This window comes from Anomalospiza imberbis, chromosome 2 (assembly GCF_031753505.1).
Source record: "Anomalospiza imberbis isolate Cuckoo-Finch-1a 21T00152 chromosome 2, ASM3175350v1, whole genome shotgun sequence".
Classification (NCBI taxonomy): domain Eukaryota; kingdom Metazoa; phylum Chordata; class Aves; order Passeriformes; family Viduidae; genus Anomalospiza; species Anomalospiza imberbis.
This window is the reverse complement of record NC_089682.1, coordinates 78,842,096-78,860,673: the sequence shown is the minus strand read 5'-3', so window position 1 is coordinate 78,860,673 and position 18,578 is coordinate 78,842,096. Positions and strand designations below refer to the sequence as shown.

General features: G+C 45.7%; 2 protein-coding genes across 4 annotated transcripts in view; both read left to right on the top strand.

Annotated features, from left to right (window-relative positions):
• MAB21L3 (mab-21 like 3) overlaps positions 1-9,752 on the top strand; it is a 35,825-nt gene extending 26,073 nt beyond the window's left edge. For all 3 annotated transcript variants that reach the window (XM_068181967.1, XM_068181968.1, XM_068181969.1), the window contains 3 exons: positions 2,221-2,402; positions 3,168-3,362; positions 6,152-9,752. In XM_068181967.1, coding sequence (XP_068038068.1) covers positions 2,221-2,402; positions 3,168-3,362; positions 6,152-6,385 — 611 coding nt within the window. In that variant the 3' untranslated portion in view covers positions 6,386-9,752. The remainder of the gene's footprint in view (positions 1-2,220; positions 2,403-3,167; positions 3,363-6,151) is intronic.
• Positions 1-18,578, top strand: part of ATP1A1 (ATPase Na+/K+ transporting subunit alpha 1) — a 179,126-nt gene that overhangs the window by 91,240 nt on the left and 69,308 nt on the right. The window lies entirely within an intron of this gene.

The following is an 18,578-nucleotide window of genomic DNA, read 5'->3' as shown; positions in this document are numbered from 1 at the left end:
GTGACGTACACAGACCTGCACTGAAGATAGAATTCAGTAGTTCTGGGGCTCTTTGTACCCAAGATGTTTCTCCTTTCTTAGGAATTTGGGTAGGGTCTCCAGCAACATCACCCTCACAGTTCAACTGAGAGGCAGCGCAGATTTTTAGAACATTTAGGAGTTTGTCTGGGAAAAAAAAATCTTTCTCTACTACAGCACCTGCAATATATTTAAATTATTAAGGAAGGTAGTATAGGAAAATTGGGTACCGGAAACTGGGGAACTTGGGTTCTACATCTGAGAAGAACATGTTTGAAGATATTTATAGGGCAGATAATGCTCTGGGGAAACCTTAGCTGCCCACAGCTTTCCAGCATGTGATGGTGGGAACTAAGTAGAAGTACTTCTACTGAAGCAAAATATGTTGGACAAGAGCTCTTTTCCCCAGTGTCCAGGTTACTCCTGTGGTGCCTCTTCCCATAGCATGTTTCCAGAATGACTTCACTCAGTAGCCTAATGAGTCTTCTATATTTCAGAGCAATAGAAGCTATTTCCACTCATCTGATTGCACTCTGAATTGTAGTCACAAGGAAAAAAAATGTTAAAGTCAAGCTCTTCTAGATAATGGCATTTTTTTCAGGAAATACTTGCTATCATAGGAATGAAAAGGTGGATAGGAATGAAATTTCACCATTGAGGCTCACAGGAAAGACCAGCTGGAACAGGCTTGCTTCTGAGGTTTTACTTATGTGAAAGTTTTTGTGTTGGGCGGCAGTCACATCAAGTTCCTGAATGAAAGTTGAGTGTTGCAGGAAAGGTACTTGCAAGTACCCCAGAGAGTGGTGTATAGGTTGATGATTCTTACGCCTTTTTTGTAAGGTCCGCTGGGAGGAGATGAGCTAAGATGAAGTCAGGAGAAGCAATTACCATTTTTGGTTTTTTCTGTGAAGAATGGACTTTCTTCATCCCACAGTATGGCTAAAGTTACAGAAAAACTTCACTGATTTCTTTGCTTCCCTATTTTTTAATTATTTCAGCACCAGCAAAATCAGTTTTTGACATGTCTCACTTTTCATTAGTGGAAAAATAGGTATAAGCATTGCAATGCTTTTGGAAATGCTATGAACATATTTACATGCTGACACAGTGGTTGCTCTAACACTTTTCAGCTGCTAGGGATCCTTGTTGGGAGCTTGGGAACAGAACAGTTTCTTTTTTGATGCCAGGCTTGGCTCAGCAGGGAAATCGCACATCGATTTTCTGAGGTTAATGAAGTGCTGGTTGGGATGGACTCTACTCTTTGCAAGGTAATTCACCCCATGAATTGCTTCTTAGCACATACCAGTCAAAATGAGGTGGGATAACACACCGTTCTTTAAACTGCTTATGTTCATCTGCTCAGCCTTTCACTCAGTGGGTTAGAGGATGAACACGCAATTGACTCAGATGGCAGAGCTGAAGGGACAATGATCCTGCCAGAGTGACTGGGACACAAACTTCTTCCATGAACTCAACTGGACCAACAGGCAACATCCCACAAAGTCCATTAGTTGCAGCTTGTTTTCCTTTCTGTACTCTTAGATCATGCTGCTCCTGGAGACAAGCGCCACTCTTCTTTAACACTGAGGAAACTTCTTTTCTCCAAATCACCTTGGAACTAATTCTTCTTAACACTCAGCACTTGCAGTGATGTAGCAGTTAGCCTTTTCTATGTGACTGCTCGGCACAACAGACCATAAATTCTGGTATTGTCTTCTGTGCAAGTGCATCTCCAGAAACAAACTTTACAGATACCCCACAAAACATTCTGAATAACTGTCAGTGGTAAGTGTGATCTGGCATAGGTCTGATCTCAGGTTCTCTGAAGGAAGAAAAACATCTTCAGATAGGAAGTGTTCATCTGGTCATCTGCAGTGATCTCCTTGTAGTGTATCATTAGAAATGTTAGGTTGCACCACTTGTCTAGCTTTATTTTTAAGAACCTGATCCTAGTGTTTAAGAGGAAAAAAAAAAAGCATGATAATTGAGTGTAAAGTTAAGAACATTGTTCTTTCATCTTCCTGTTCTCTTTCCCCAGGATAGACTTACATAGATTTAGGCTTTTCTTATAGTCTTCGTGTGTTATTGAGGAGATGGTGTTAAGACAGAACAATAGAGCTCCAAGTCCTAGACAGCCTCTTGCTTGGCTTGTGGAAAAGGACCTTTTTATCTATATTTTCTTCTCTTGTTGTCCTTTCACAGGTAAAGTGACAGTGCTGGAGACCTTCAGCCCAGTGGTCCGGGTGGCTGTGGAGACGTCAGAATCCCAGGTTGAGGTGGAGCTGGTCCCTGCTGTGGAGATTCCGACGTGCTGGCCTGAGAAAGCCCGGTGGCCTCGTTGCCTTAAGCGTTGGCCTTCTCAGGAAAAAGTGCAATGCATCAAGGTAAACAGTGTAAAAAACACCCTTACCTCTGGGATGGAATTTACCTTTCAGGTATCTGACAGTGTTTTCCCAAAGGAAGAACTGCATGGTGATGGCAGTAGGGTTACAAGATGTATTCTCCAAAGAGAGAAGCAATGTGTCAAAATATTCTGTCGGAATTTATTTGGATTTTGTTTCTTCCCCCCTTACAGTGGTGAATTTTATAGAAAAAATCTGAGTTAAGTTTTTATTGCAAGCAATTCTGCCTGCATCACACAGCTCTGATGTGCATCATTCTTGCTCTGCCTCATGTAAGACTTCAGCAAATGGGCTGGTGTCTTGCAGTTTTCCCTCCAGCTCAATCCCATCTTTCCCTACAACACTCATGGCTGGATTCTGGCACTTCAGCTCAGCCCCAGCTGCCAAGTTCCTGCAGGTCCCATTCCACCTTCCAGTCCTGCTCCCCTCTTATGCACAACCTCCTGCTCCACAGCAAAGTGCCTGCAGAGCTGTACCTCTGCTTTAGTGGCACTGCTGGTACTGTGCCTGATGGCTGTAGAACAGGATCTCCCTGCAGTAACTGATACCAGCACAAGGAAACAATGCAAAATGTATGTTTATTCAACTAAGAATTAAGATGGGAGCGTGCCTCTTGTTTGCTGCCTCTGCTAACCCTGTTTAGAATAGGCTTCGAGAGATGTCACACATACTTTTGTAACCTCTGTCTGCATTGCTGGGAGAAGTTTGCCTCTGATCTGCTGTCACACTTCCCCTGTCGTTCCACAGTCGCTGGGTTTCGACCTCCTAGCCCGCTCTAATTACCACTGGCAGCTGTGCTTCTCCCGTGCTGAGCACATCCTCATGGAGGGACTTGATGAAGATGGTGGCTGTCGCATGAAGTGCTTCAGGGTCATGAGGCAGATGAAGGAAGATGTCTGGTGTGCTGGGAATAAGCCTGTCATCACAGCTTATCACCTTCAGGTAGGCATCACCGTGATACCTACATACAGTCACGGGATCTGTTGCAGTGGCTTCCATCCAGTAATGTCACAATGTTGTGGTGTAAGTCAGTGTAGCATCTGTGTAACTTCTAAGGTAACTGTCAAAACTGCTCTACCTTTTAATTGCTTTATGGTGGCAAGGAGTTCACTAAATATGTGTTCCAAACTTCAATAAGAAACTAAGGCCTGTAGGAACATTATGATTGCAGTAACATAAATAGAGTTGAGGCCCCTGCTCTGTTTTGACTTCACGTTGTACTCTTGTCTGTAATTGCACACTTACTTCCTGCTTCTTGACTGTTCCAGCCATCTGTATCCATCTGTCTCTCTGGTGGAAGACGGTGCTTTTTTTCTTTGTGGATATGCACCAAACAAAACTGTCTTAGGTGAGCATTATTAATGAATTAGGTGAAAACTACAGTTCTGGTGGTGTTTCACTTGGGCTAGGAAGGGAAGAAAAAGTTAAAGAGGTGCTGGCATCCTCCCTGCACCTATTTCAGGGTTCAAGATGGCTTCAAACAAGATTTGTGAAGAAGAGAGAGAAGACTCTGCTATGACTGTGTCCCCACATCTGACAGCTGCGGACACCAATGGGCCACAGGCAGCATAATTTGTTAGATTATAGATTAAAAATCCTGTTTTCTGGGACTTCTTCCTCCTGGAGTTGCCAGGGAGAGGCTGTACTTTTCCCACCTTGAGGCCTCAAGCCATTAGGTTCCTACAGTAGTTAATGATCTTTTGGTGTCCAAAACCAGATGCAATGCTAAGATTTCTCCTAAAGAAAAAGCTGGTGACCATCAAATGCTGTTACAGTCATGGCACTACTCTAAGTCAGGATGGAGTAAAAAAATAATTGATGAGGCTGATTAGAGCTTAACTGAATGCAAAACTCCTCAGTGTCTCTAAGAACTACCCGGTGGGAAAACTGTCATATATAAGACAAAGTGGAAAACCATTTAACCATTAGGAACAATGTTTTTCCCTGGCTGAAGGAGCAGATGTGCAGGAAGTGCTGTTGCATGGACTCTTGATCAAAGTAGGAAACTTTTTAGAAGCTCTTCAGTTCTTTATTGTAACTATAGATCTGGCTTTTACAGCAAGAGAGGATTGGTTTACCAGACAGAAAGAATTTTTCAAAATTACTCACATTAAAATGAAAAGCAGGAAAAAAAGAAAAGAAAAATGAGAGAAACAGTCCGTGGTTAAACCAGCAGCTGAGCAGAGGCTTAGTGTTAAGTTTCTTCACATTCTCATGTTCCCCCTGCTTCTTCACAAATTCTCAGGTTGCCCCTGTCAGAGGTATCCAACAATTAGGATTAAACAAAATCCTCTGTGACAGAGGAAATCCTCATACCAGGAGCTCTGAAAGCCAGAGAGGACTATGTAACTGCCCTTCTTTTGCTTACCTGCATAGGAATGAAGTTTGAGATGTGAAATTTCAAAAAGATCTAGGTACATGCTGAAAACCAACTCTATGCTGTTGGTAGAGAGCTGGCAGTTAGGGACATAAATGCTGGGGATAAATCACTTGTTTAGGCTCCTGACTGAAAAAGCAGCACTGTTTTCTTTGCCTCCAGAAACTTCATTGCAACTGCTGCCTGCTGAAGTAGTTTTAATGTGTCAGAAGGCAACTACTCTGCAAGTCTTCAAGGAGCAGCTCTCAGAGAGTTATAGCTTGAATTCCTCACTATGTCTTTGTTCCCTGGTGACATTCAAGAAAAGGCTTTGTGGTTATTGCAGCTGTGAACAAAAAAAATTCACATTTGAAAAACTGCTTAAGAAGAAATTTGTCAGCAGTGCAACTACAGATGAAATTCTACCTTTGTAGAAACAGACAAGTTGAAGGCTGTGGTTCTGCCACCTCTCAAAATGTCTGTGAGTCTCTTTTTGGGTAGCTGAATTTGCAAAATAAAATTTGGATTCAGAGGACAGTTAAGGAACTTAGCAGAATTATTGAACACCGAATAGGTGATTTTGTACTTTAAAACATTATTTCAGGCTGACCAAGGCAGTCAGTATGGCTTTTTTGGTACAGTAAGTCCAAGTTCCTTGAGAAAATTCTTCTCAGTCACGGGAAAGTCTGAGAAAATGCAACATAGGCAGTGTAAAAATAATACTATAAGAGCAACAATCATGTATTTTGTTATTTTAACTATGTATTTCTCAAATGTTAAATTGCATAAAATAGTCTTGGAGGAATAGAACATAAGACATGAAGTTAAGTATCACATGTCAGAAAAACACAGGCAGCATTTGAGCAGAAAGCAAGCCTTGCAATAGCTTCTTGGAATCTCAGTCTGTTTAGGATGCAAATATTTGTGTATCTTCAGCACAAATACAGCTCAAGCTAGCAAATAATTATATTGATCTCATTATGCTCTGTCCCTCCTTGCATCTACTGGCTTCTACCCTTGCATAATAGGCCATCTTCTACAGCTTAAAATGCCTGGCATTTCTACAGAGCCTCCTGCTGGCGGATGGCAAATAGGCCAAGATTATTTTAGTGAGATCATTTTCCTTGGGCTCCTGGCTCAGTCAGTGGAGAGTGGCTCCTCTGGGGAGAGATCCTAACCAGGCACCTCCAAGCTGCTCTTCCTGGTCAGTTGGGATCCCTCCATTGCAGAAACGTTAACACAGGGAGGTAGCAACGTGAGTCTCTGTGCTTTCCAAGGCTGTCAGCCATTTACCAGCACTAAAAGTGCCTTAGTAAGCTGCGTGAGCCCTCGACAGAACCTCTAACACATCTTCTCTCCCATCTGCTTCTTGCAGACAGTGCTATTCTGGACGTGTGAAAAATACCCACGCACCAAGGATTGGCGCTGCTTCCCTGAAGCCTTTCTGAGGCTGGTACAGAAGCTGCACAAGTGTGTAAGCCAGCACTTCCTCAAGCATTACTTTCTCAAGAACACCAATCTGCTCAAATATGCCAACACCAGTGACCTGGACCTGGTGGCCAGCAAGCTGGCAGTCTTCTTGGAGAACCCTGTTTTCTGTCTGGACTAAGGCAGGCACAGGTCTTGCCCCAAGCCCGAGTAGATCCCCCAGCTCCTCTCCCCACCTGTGGTTGCTCCCCGTCCTTCCAGTAGATGTTGCAGCTGGCTCTGTGAGACAGTTGGCACATGCAGCGCTAAAGAAAAGTGTCGAGCTGGCAGCGGTGGGTGGTGAAAACTGATGGGAGGTATTACTTGATGCCCAGCTGATCTAATTTGCTTTCAACAGTGACAGCCTGCCTGGAAGCTACAGCCAGTGAAACCCAACTTTGTGTGTCAGTCAGAGCAGGCAACTGCCTTGTTCCGTGTCTCCAGTCTTGTGGCACCTAAGCTGAAAGGCAGTGCAAAGGAGTCTCGCTCCGCTGCCTCTGTAACCTAGCACATGTATTGTTGCTGCAGTCGCCTTTCTCACAAGGACAGCGGGTTTAATTGCCTGCTTACCTCACAGGCCAGCTCTGCAGAGGGGCAGAGGACCATTTCTGAGGTGTTCTGAAGCTGGAAGCTTTCTCAGAGGAAATTCAGTTCAGTGAGATCCTGCTCCAGTAGGAATCCAGTAGGAATTTAACCATGCTGCTAGTGTTGAAGAGCTCAATGGAAGCAAGAAGAGGAACAGTGGGTTTTGCCTCTTCATTTTTCTCTCCTCCACTTATATTTTTCTTCCAATTGCTTCAAATATGTCTTTTTCATTTTTGCCTTTGTCAGTTGTGTTAGTGCCATACAATCAGGGGGCTTTGGCAGAGCAGATTTCACTCCCATCCCCAGCTCTATCCAGCAGGCTGGACAAGAAGCAGGTCTTTCCCTAGTTGTTAACACCCACCTGTTTTTGGGTGCAGTGCAGAAGGACTCCTTTTTACAAATGCTCTTAGCTCCAAGACCCCCAGTGCTTTTAATTTTGTGGATGCTTCAAAAGAAAATGGATTTTAGTATTTCAAAAGAACAGAGCTTTAGAATTAATATAAAGAATGCTGGGTTTAATGTTATTAAATTGCTGAAACTAAACCAAAATAGGGGGGATTTTGGGTTTGGTTTGGTGGGTTTTTTGTCACATCTGTGCAGGAAAGTAAACAAGTCCTTAGCCAAGGGGGCTGGCCGAGGTGGGATTTGCATCCCACGCTCCAGGAAGCTGCACAAGGCACATCCGCGGCGTGGCGTCTCCCCGTCGTGGCAGACTGCAGTACAGCCACGCGTCTCCAGCGCAGCCTCTGCCTCTGGAGCAGGCTGTCTTCTACAGTTTCTTGAGCAGAGTAGATGTGGGTCAGGAAGGATCGCAGCTGTGTGGTCCTGGTCTGGTCGTGGTCCTGTGTCTCCTGCATGAGATCTCACCATGTATAGACCTGATCCCACCATGTAAACTGGCGCCCACGTTGCTCCAATCCTCGGAATAGCCTCCAAGTCGCCTTTCCACATGGATAACTGCGTTGTGTGGAACTGTTTCAAACAGTTAACTTCTCTTGCTAAACCTTTGTTTTCCAGGCTCCCTAAATGGAACACAAGTGTCAGTTTCATGATGACACCTCCTGTTCAAGTGTGGCTTTTCTGTTTCCTGTAAGCTGAGCTGTTTCATTAAAGCACAAGGAAATGCCAATCTGCCAGCCAGAGTCAGACAGCTGTGGCAATGAAGTAATGTCTCCTGTTTCATCTTGATTTTGTCTTGTGGTTGAAGGGCTGGCTTCTGAAGTTAGAGGAGGGCAAAACCAATTCAAACTGTTCGAGGATAATGCAAAACATTGAGCTGTTAATCCCAAATTTAATATATTTTACTGCTCTGATGTATGGTTCTTGTGGGATTTAGTTGTGGCTGTTGAAGAATTTATCTCCCTTTATAGCTGGGTGAAAAAAAATGTTTCAGCGGTGATACCTTAACTTGGATGCAGCTGTGTATCAGTCCTCAGCTGCTGGGCTTCACAGCCTGCTGTGAAGCAAAACCATGGGCATGCACGGTGTGCTGCACAGCCGTGACACGGAATGTTGCACTGCTCTGCCAGAGTGGCAGCCTCTTACAGCCAGGAATGACTCAGCAAAGCCAGGAAATAAGCACAGAATGATGGACCCCTGCTTTGAGCCAAGTCTGATCAGTTTTTGCTGTTTTCTTCTTGTTTACACAAGCAAATGCATCAGCTAGCATATGCTGCTGCAGAAAGTAATCGTGTCACCACTGAAACATGGAAGGTACATTACTACTGACCACAAAGACACAGGAACAGTCCTGCAGCTTTTTCTCCAGAACAGCAAGATGTGACACAGCTCACCCTTGGCAAAGGGAAAAGGCTTTGAGGAAAGGACTAATGTGTTCATAGAAGCAGTTGAATACAAGAATTAATTCCTTTCAGAGACATCTTTGAGATACTATCTTACATCATCTCGTGCAGGTCTGCTTGGGTGTGGGGAGTTTTGTTGTGAGGCGGTTTTTTATGGTTGAGGGAGAGTTGTGCAGGAGGTCTCTTATTAAAAAAAACCAAACTTGCCAAATATATATATCACATTTCTTACCACAGTAAACTTTCTGCAAATAGCTTTTCACTTACACATCAAGCCTGACTGCAAAATCATGGCCTCATCCCAAGATTTTCCTCCAAAAAGAGATACCACATTGTGTTTTGGCTACAGAATAAGTTTTATGTTTCATATTTATAATTTTTCTTTTTAAAAAGTGAGCATCTGGACAAATACTGACTTTCTTGAAGTAAGTTTAATCAAAAGTTCTTTGTCCAGAACATCTGGAAGGAATGTGATGACCATTTTCTCTCCCTCTCTTTTTCATTGCTTTCATGAGTATTTGCTGCATTCTCAGCCCTCGCCACAGTCAGCATTGCTCTGTCTGTCAGAAATTTCAATTGAATGTGTTGCTCTGACATATAAAACTGTACAAAACTCATGATGTTTTGTCTTTTTACACAGCCTGCCTTGTAGTCGCTAGAGGGCAATGTCTCTCTGAAGAACAAACACCGATCCAGGCTCTTGCTCTTAAAATCAGCATCTTGTTGTTATCATTGAGCTGAGACAAATGAGCTTGATTGATTTAATGCTGAATTCTGTTGCCAAAAAGGAGAGAAGAGACCATGGGGGAGCTTTCTAATAAATAGCAAGACTTGGGTAAAAAGTCTCTAAATTCTGGAAGCCACTCTAAGAGCCAGAATATGGATTTATTGTTTCTGATGGTCTTGCAGTAACTCCCTACAGCCTTCAGCTGGGAAAGCACCAACAAGCAAAGTGCAGGCAGTGTTCTGGGAAGGAGGGAACTTGCAAGAATAGCCACTGCCCTGCTCCATTAGGGTCCTGCCCTCTCTCCATGGGGCTAGGCCATGACTCTCATGTGTGCCTACCTCTTAGGCTCCTCTGCCTCCCCCTTGTTTTCTCCCTCCTCCAGAAAAAAAAAATAATTCTCAAAACAAGCTTTCTGATGCCACCCCTTTGGCTCTGGTGGGAATGGTTATTTTTCAGTGCACATCAACTCTCTTTTAGTTCATGGGACCCAGGTGTACACAGAGGCCATCACAGACCATCTACTCACCATCACTTACACTCCATCTTTAGTTTGAAATGGTGCCCAGCAATGAAGTTAGATCACCTTGCAATCCTATGTTAGATCCTGTGTTCCCAGTGGGAGCAGCCTGGCCTCTTTGAGCAAAGCTGAGACATGGACGATGATAGGCAGGATAATTCTGCCTTCACACTAAATATTTTTCTGCTTACCAATGCTAGGGTTTCTGGTTTTGAGGAAAACATATTTTTTTTATTATTATGCCCCACCCCCAACACTCATCTGAGGGCCTTGCAATGTCACGTGAAATAGTGACACAGCCGCTAGTGCTCAAATCATGGTAAGAGATCCCACTCACCCTATCAGGCCAACCTGTTCCATTACAGTAGGAGGCTGTGGTGCCCTTGACCTCCTTGGCATCCGACTTCTCTGGCTGGAATAATATGCACAATTTCAAGGGAAATTAAACAGCTCCAGGCAGCAAATGCGTTTTAGTCTGTTCTGACCCAAACCATTGCAGCACACGGAAATGGATGACACTTTCATCATGTTACTTGTCAGTTCTGCTTCAAGCAGCATCTTTGAACTGAAAGAAAGGACAGGATCAGCACCTGGCTTTGAAAGCATCTCCTGGATGGGTGATAAAGAATGCACAGATGCCACCAGAGACCAAGCTTATGGAGAGTACAGAATGTATTTTTCACAGGAAAGATTGTCTAATTTACCATTAGCATCTTCACAAATACAAATTACAAGGAAATGCATTAAGGAAAGAATTAATCAAATTGAAAGGCTTTGTAGTAATTAGAAAAAAGAATAGCATCTTCCTAGGCTCCCCTGGGTGGTGTTAATTACCAGCTGCACAACTGTGGCTTGTGCCACTTAAAGATTTCTAGACTAAAAATCTTAATATCTTTTTGTTTCCATTCTTAGAAAAGCCACTCTTGGAATCAGGCAGCAGCACAGGCCAGCAGCTCCAAGAAGCATGAACTGAGCCTGCTTCAGCCTGGGCGGGCACCGGTTTACATTCAGGGTGGTCCAGAGCCTGATCCCAAGCCATGGCTCAGTTGTATCTGGCCCAGCGCATTTTTCCTGTTGCCTTGGAGGAGATGGGTACCATTTGTTATCCAGCAACTTGAACAGCCAAACCTCTTCTGCCACAACTGCAGGCAGCCTTGCACCCATCTGCTTCTGCAGCGCATCCCAGCAGCAGGGGGCAGGCCATAGCCCCTTCTGGTGACAGTATTGTCACCAACACAGCTGGGGGACCCGAAGGGCAAGGCTGCATGCACTGCAACTCCAGGAGGCTAGCTAATGCATTCCAAGGAAAAAGTTTGGTTAATTCAGGAGAGCCTAAGAAAGTCCAGTTTCAAGCTAGTAGTGAACCTAAACGAAAATGCAGCTCAGAGGACATTTTTTAAAATCTGTGGTAAAAATTACTAAGGAAATGAACATCAGTGTTGAATTCCTGGGATCCCATTTTAAAAGGATGAGGACTGGGAGGAATGTCATCAGCTTCCAAATCCATCTGCTGGTCCTCCTGGTCCCTTCCCCCAGATTAACCAAGAGCAGTTTCAAAGGCAGGTAGATACTTTGCCCCTGGCTCCCAAGGCAGGCAGATTATTTCAGACCCACACAGATAATTTCTTTGAACTTTCAGCCTAGATGTGTCCGCAGCCAGTGCAGTCTGGTTTGTACCAGTACAGATCAAGCTGCTATTCACCCTCCATGGGGTTTGCTGTCTGTGCAACCATCACAAGGGTAATCATAAGCTCCCTTGCCTTCAGCTGAGCATGACTAGATGTGCCAGACTCTGTGGTCTCTTTCTGTCTGATAAAACCTCTGTTCCAGTCTTGCTCTACACTGAGTGTAATTCATCTCTGCACAGATAAGCAGGCTGGTTTGCAAACTTCCAGATGGAGTCTCATCAGTATCCCCAGTAATAGCATGTCACATTGATAATACTAATCCATGTAGTATAACCCCTGTACTGAAGAGGAAAGAACACACAGAGGTCAAGTTCAAAAACTTAAAACGCAACTGCAACTTTAAAGGAAGAGCGACTATCATCAATAATTTCCTTGGCAAACCAGGTTAGGCTGGTTGAAAGGCTTGCTGTGGTCTGGTTGTCTTGGAAGTGAATCATATTCCCGAGGCCATGGGCCAACAGCTTCATCATCTCCATAAGACCTGAGGCCAGAATCAATGAGTCTGCTCCAGCCTGCTCCTCGCTGCCTTCCCCAGGCAACAACCAGCTCTGGCCTGTAATTCTCCCACACTTCTTCCCCTTCAGTTAGTGGTAGACACTGTTTTTCTTTGTAGCACATATCCAGCTTTTACCACTAAGCTGAAGAGTTTGGCTGTTTTCTAGCTGTGTCATTAAAATGCCATAGAGGCAACAGATCAGTGACCAGAGCCAATATCAGCAAAAAGGATTAAATGAACAATGGATCTTCAGGGTAATTTATGAATGTCGTTAGCCACTGAGAGGGAATTATATTTTGGCTGCAGTTCTGAAGGGGAAGGGTGGGTCTTATCTAGGCAGGAAGGAAAAAAGTGTCTGATTGCATTTGGATTAACAAACAACTATATTGATTTGCTATGCGATACATTTTGGGCTTTTATGTTTGGATCAGATGTAATAACATCTGACCAAAGACAAACTGTATTTTCTCTATCTTGTATTCAGACCCTCGTGGCCAGACAACATTGTAGTCACATCTCACACCTCCGCCAGTCACGGAGCATCTGCCACCCTGCCTGATAGAGCACGGTTCTCCATCAAAACTCTTGCAGAAGGGCAGGTCTTCTCCTCTTACAGAAGAGACACAACATTAGTTGCATGAGTGTTTCCTTGTAGCCCATGCCCCGCATCCTGGGGATGGGACTGAGCAAGCAATGCCTTTGTCTGTTGTGTCTCTTCTGCCTTTCGTTTGATAACCGACACAGTATCTCATTAAACCGCTTAGCCTGGCAGCTGGGGCCATTTGTTGGAGTGTGATATGAAGGATCATAATCAGATTAAACCTCAGGGTCATATTTTGGAGACAGAGATTAGACTGGAGAATAAAGAGAAAGTTTAATTTTGTGTGACAGTGCAGAGTTGCCTCTGCTTGGGGTGGTAAGGAGGGTTAAAAGTTATTGTGGAGGCTCAGCCAGAGAAGATTTGTTTCATGTCTCCCTGCTCAGTTTTGAGCAGAAGGGTTTTAGCACCCACTTTGAAATAGGGAGTAGCTCTGCAGCTACCAGCCCCTCATTGCTTTTCTTCCCCAAATGAGGGCCTGAAGAGGGGGCTTGCATGGGAAAGGAAAGCTCAGCAGGTGTAAACGATGCCAGAAGCCAAAGCTGCACGTACACTGAAGCATGGTACTTCTGGGATGGAGTTGCCCTTGGCAATAGCCACTTAGTTATCATTATTTCTGTGCTGGAGGCCCAGGTCCTTGACTTGAACTGCTGTTCCCTGGGTCCTTCTGTTCCAGTGCATTTAGCACAGCATCCTATGAGTCCTCCAGCAATCTGGGGACAGGAGGCACCCTCCAAAAGTCAGTAGGAGCCCCACAGTGAGAATATACATCTAGGAGGTCTTCTTGTGATCACCTCTGAGCTGGTTTGGCTAGTATTAGAAGCAGCAGTAAGAGAAAAGCTGGCATGTTGGGAAAGGCAGCATACAGATGGATTTCAGGCATCTGTGCCATCAGAGAGAAATGACCACAGGTCAGAGCAGCTCGGTCCCTGTTGTGAGCCCATTTAACAGACAAGTGTCAGGAAAGACCCCAGCTAACACCAGCTTTAGAATCAAACTCAGACCTCTGCAGCTCTTTCCACGGACATTATCTACTCACTTGATGACTCGCACATCCCATCATGAACAATAAAAATAGTGGGAACATATAAATACACTCATTTTCAGAAATGGTGGGTAGGCCTACTCCTATCCCAAATTAAGTAAACAGATGTCAAAAAAAACAGGAGATAAAAATGGGTATATAAATTTTTTACAACTGTACCTAAGCCCATTGTAAATTCTGTTCCTGCACTCCCTCTGTTACTTGTTCTGGAGATATACTTAATTAATAATATATTCTCTCGCTGGCTTGATCTTTTGCTCTGATATAGTACCCTCTTTCTTCTCTTTTGTCTGCCCTCTAGTCCCTGAGGACTTAAGTACTTTAGGGCAGGAGCCTGGCATACAAAGATCTTCCTTTCTTTGTGCTCTCTGAAACTTAACACAATGCAAACCCTTAGCAACACCTCAGAGTAACAAAGGAGATGCTGATCTGAACAGCTGGAAAGACAACAGAGCTTTTCCAGCCACCCAAGATAACTCCTGGGGTGATAAGGAGGTAGGTGGGGAGGAGCAGATGGATGAGTGCTCCTTGCAGTGCCACAGCCGTGCAGATCGCTAATGACATCCCCTGGTTTAGGATGATGAATTGGCATCATTCAGGGGATGGCAGTGCCAGATGCTCGGTGTATGGCTTCGGGGAACTCACACCCGATATTAACAGCCAGAAAAAGACAGCAGCAGACTGTCTTCCCCTCCCGGTGCCTGACAGAGACTGCAGAAGGGCCCTTGCACAGAGGGAAAGCACACACCTAGCTGTGCCACTCCTCAGCCTTGCAGCGGGGAGGAGTGATTCTCTCTGCTTCCTCCGGGCCAGACATAGTCCTGGGCTGTTCCCAGGACTTCTGCACAGCATGGTGGCTTTGGACAAGTGCCTGGACCCATGAGGAGCCAGGGAAGCTGCTCAGGAGGCAGAGCCTTTTGATGACACTTGGGAGGATTTCTGCTCAGCCTACAGCCATGGTGGGAGTGGAGCAAGGGCAGAAATCCTACTCTGGCTGGCCAAGCCCACCTTGGGTGTAGTGGCAGCTTGAGACAGTGTTGTACAGGATGGCAGCAGCTGTGTGCCCCCAGAAGCTGCTCCCCCTCTGGCTCCACACACTCCCAAAAGCATCCCTGATGATGAAAGAGGCTGCTTCCAGCAATGGCACCTTGAATCTTGATGAAGATTTTAATAAGTGGTGATGATCATACGCAATATGCATACAACAGATATTCTATAATGTATGCACCAATCTAGCCAGACCTGGGCTGTATTTTCCTGCATCACTCTCTAGAGGTATGTGGGCACCATCAGTTTGGGGCAGAGCCCAAGCACTCTCTGCCTGTGCCTCCAGCTGGAACTGAAGGCAGCTGCCTCTGTAAGTTCAGTGCAAAATGAGCTGCCCAGAGGAGAAGATTGGTCAAATGTTGTCCTGTCACCCTGGTGACTCTGTCAGCTAAGGCAGCCTGTGTTCAGGCACTGTCCTTGTGCTAAAGGCTCCTAAATGCAGCGATCCTGCTCGAGCCCCCATGCAGGGAGGCCCTGGTCCTTATTGTACCTCTTGGAGCTGCTGTAACATAAGAACTGATTTGGAAGTGTTTTCAATTAGGTTCCTCCAGGCACTGAGAGAGGGGATTCTGAAACACAGTGGTGAGACATCAGAGCTGACAAAGTCAAACCACGTGATACTCATGGATTTGGGAGCTATAGCAAGGGAACACCTAAAAACATGGGTACCAAACCACTGGCAAATTTAAATACTTAAAGAGCTGTTAAAGAAACCTCAAAACATGATCAAAGACCTAGGATGATCACTGTTCTTCCTGCTGTATGTGAAACAGCAACATGGCAAACTGGACTGATGGAGGTTGGGATGTGGGGATGGCTGGGATTGGAGGTGGCAGCAGCCTCACCATGCAGCCTGGGCAAAGCCCCTTAATGTGATCCCATCATAGAGAGGCTGTGGCAACCGATTGCTTTCATTTGCTAGGATTTAACAAGAGGAAAGTTTTTCTATTCAAAGTGGAGGACCATTTCCCTTTTTGTGTTCCAGTACTTAGCATTCCCCTTTTGCTTAGGAAACCACAGCGAAGGCTACTTTTGGTGTTCTAAAATTTAATCTCTTTGAACCTTCCACCTACAGTCAAAACAAGAAAATAGAAAACGACATTTCAACAAATAGTCATTGTTTACATCCAAAATATATGTAATTTATTTAAAACATGCTAGCATCCAAACCCAGTGCTTGTTTCCTGAGTTCTTTGTAGCACCTGGTTAGTGAATAGGAGGGCACTGGGGGCTTGGGGTGTCTTTCTAACCAGGAAACATATTAGAAAACAAATGTAAGTCTTGGCAATACTCAGTAGTTGTTGGAATACAGCCTAAGGCAGTCTGGGAGAGCCCTAATACTCATTTCTGTTCTACCCAGGGCACTTCAGGCATAGCTCCTTGGGAGGCTGGCCAGGTACCCACAAACTTGCTGTGCTAAACCTTCCCTGAAATTTCACACAAAACTCATGGGTGTGAGCAGAGGCATCCCTTAGTTCACACAGAGACTGATCTGATCTGTGACCAATAATAAAGGGAATATGTAATATGTGCCCAGGTCTAGGGCTTAGCAGGGAGAAGCACCAATGTCAGCCCAGCAAGCATCTTGAAATGCTGACAGCAGGGCTGTGTGGGAACAGTACAATGGTTCCTACCTACGTACGCTGGACAACAGCTCAATCTAAACCTCATTCTATTAGAGGCTGCAGTTCAAGCTTAGCTTTCATTGATTGTTTTTTTTCTTTTCCAGTGGTCTGCTCTTAGAATCTGGAAAAGCCTGGTCAAATGAAGTGCTGGGGTGTCATTTGAGACACTTGTAAGACAGACACGTGGTACTGCTTTGAAAGATGACCATTAAAATCAATAGGACTCCCTCTTTTTCTTCCTTCCATTTATCCTAACATCCTCAAACGTATCTTCAGACCCTCTCCCTGGCCTAGACAAGACATGAACCCACATCAGCCCATCTTGAGAACCTAGAAGAACTGGGTAAAACTTGAGCTAGATTTAGCAGGATTTTTAAGGTGAGGGATCTGAAGGTTTTCCTTCCAAGTATGACATTTGGGCACCATTTTGGGAAGAGGGAGGGAGGTGTGATTGTGGTGCTGTATATTCCAGGCTTCTCCTTACTTGTATTGGTGCGTAGGGCAAAAGGATGGCCTGTGACTTGTCCGAGGTAGTGCAGCAGAGGGTGATAGACCTGGACCCAGCTCTCCCAGCCTTCTGGCCTGACTCCTAAACATGTGCTGAGCTGTGAAAATCATCTGTGACTGCCTGGCTGCTCTGTAGGTGGAAAAGCTGCTGCTGCTAGTGAGGCTGTGTTGTTTTTCCCTCTGTTGATATTTGATGTCATTAATGGTATGGTTCTCTTTCTGTTTGCTTGTTTAAATCCTTCTTGGTGATTATAGTGCCATCTCTTGCCAAATTGCAGTGCTCTGTCTGCACATTTTTTTGTACCTTGGATGTAAATATCATTTACAATAGTTTCTGGCTGTAAATGCAGGATTTGTCATGAAGAGAGCATTTTTTATGCCACTGCCTTGGCCTCTGTTTCAAAAATGGTCCCTGCAACAGGGCAGGGCTGACTGGCAAGGTCGTATTCCTCAGACTGACCAGAAATAGCAGTATTTGCAGTAATTCTGTTCCTCTGGCTTGGGCAGGAAGCTGTATGAGTATTTGGACTACTGTCAGTGTCTGCCCAGAAACGGGGGCAGGGTGTGAGTGGATGCTATCTGCTATTGCACTATCCTGCTGCAGGGAGGCAACACTTCTCCACCCTCCTTTCTGCTGCCTGATCCAGCCAACTCAGGTGGGAGCCCTGCCATGGATTGTCTGTGCCTCAGCTCCACAAAAACTCCACCTGTATTTGGGAACAGTTTCTTCACTGCAGCTGCACCTCCAGGTGAAGGGGGCATTTATTTCACCCCCAACAGGGGCAGGGCATCACTCTGGCCCTGCTGCTGGCAGCTGGGTGCTCTGGTGCCCATCAGGGTGACAGTGAGAGCTCAGCTTCTAGCTCTGTTCACTGCCTTCCAGGGGGAGCCCTTCTTGCTCTCCTCCCCTGCTCCTGAGCTTGTGGGGTCTGGTGGAAGAGCTGCGAGCACTGGGGAGAAGGGACTGGGAGGCTCCAGGTTGCCTTGGTTGTGTTCTCCCTTAAGCTCTGTGTGTCTTTGGTGTGCTAGGGAAGGAGGTGCTGCCAAGGGTCCTGCTCTGTTTACTTATTTTACTCGTGTGTTCCTGTACCTGCTGGAAGCAGCCCCCAGCTCCCCAAAGCCTGTGCCCCAGTCCTTGTGCAAGCTTTTCTTCTGGCTGCAGTGTTGCTGGAGGAAGACTGGGACCGAGGGGAAGCAGGATAATGGGGGGCACTAAAGTGGCCGTAATACTAAAATCGTCTGTGTGACAGAGAGGCGCTGGGGAGGGCTAGGAGCTGTCGCAGTGGGAAGGCTGAGGATGGTGTGAGGGATGTAGAGGGGGCCCGAGGGATGCCTTTCCCCCGCAGGCATTCTGCTTGCGGGAGCCCGGCAGCCGCTGGAGTGCAGTGCAGCCCCGCCATCCACACCCGCCTTGGGTCCCCACTCGGTCCCGGCTCGGATCCCCACTCTGAAGCCATCGAGGTGGCCGAGGGCTGCTTGACAATAGCACATAAAAGCCTCTTCCTTTTCCCCCAAAACCTGACGTGGGGAGCGTGGTCCTCTGTGAAGCATGCTTTAGGAACAAGCCCCACTGGTGGGCAGTGGCAGAAGGAGCTGGGGCAGGTAGAGCTAATCCTCCAAGCCGTTTTAAGCAGGGGGCTCCAGGATTTGGGACAGTCCAGCACCAGAGCCATCCCTGGCAAGGCAGTAGGTACTTGC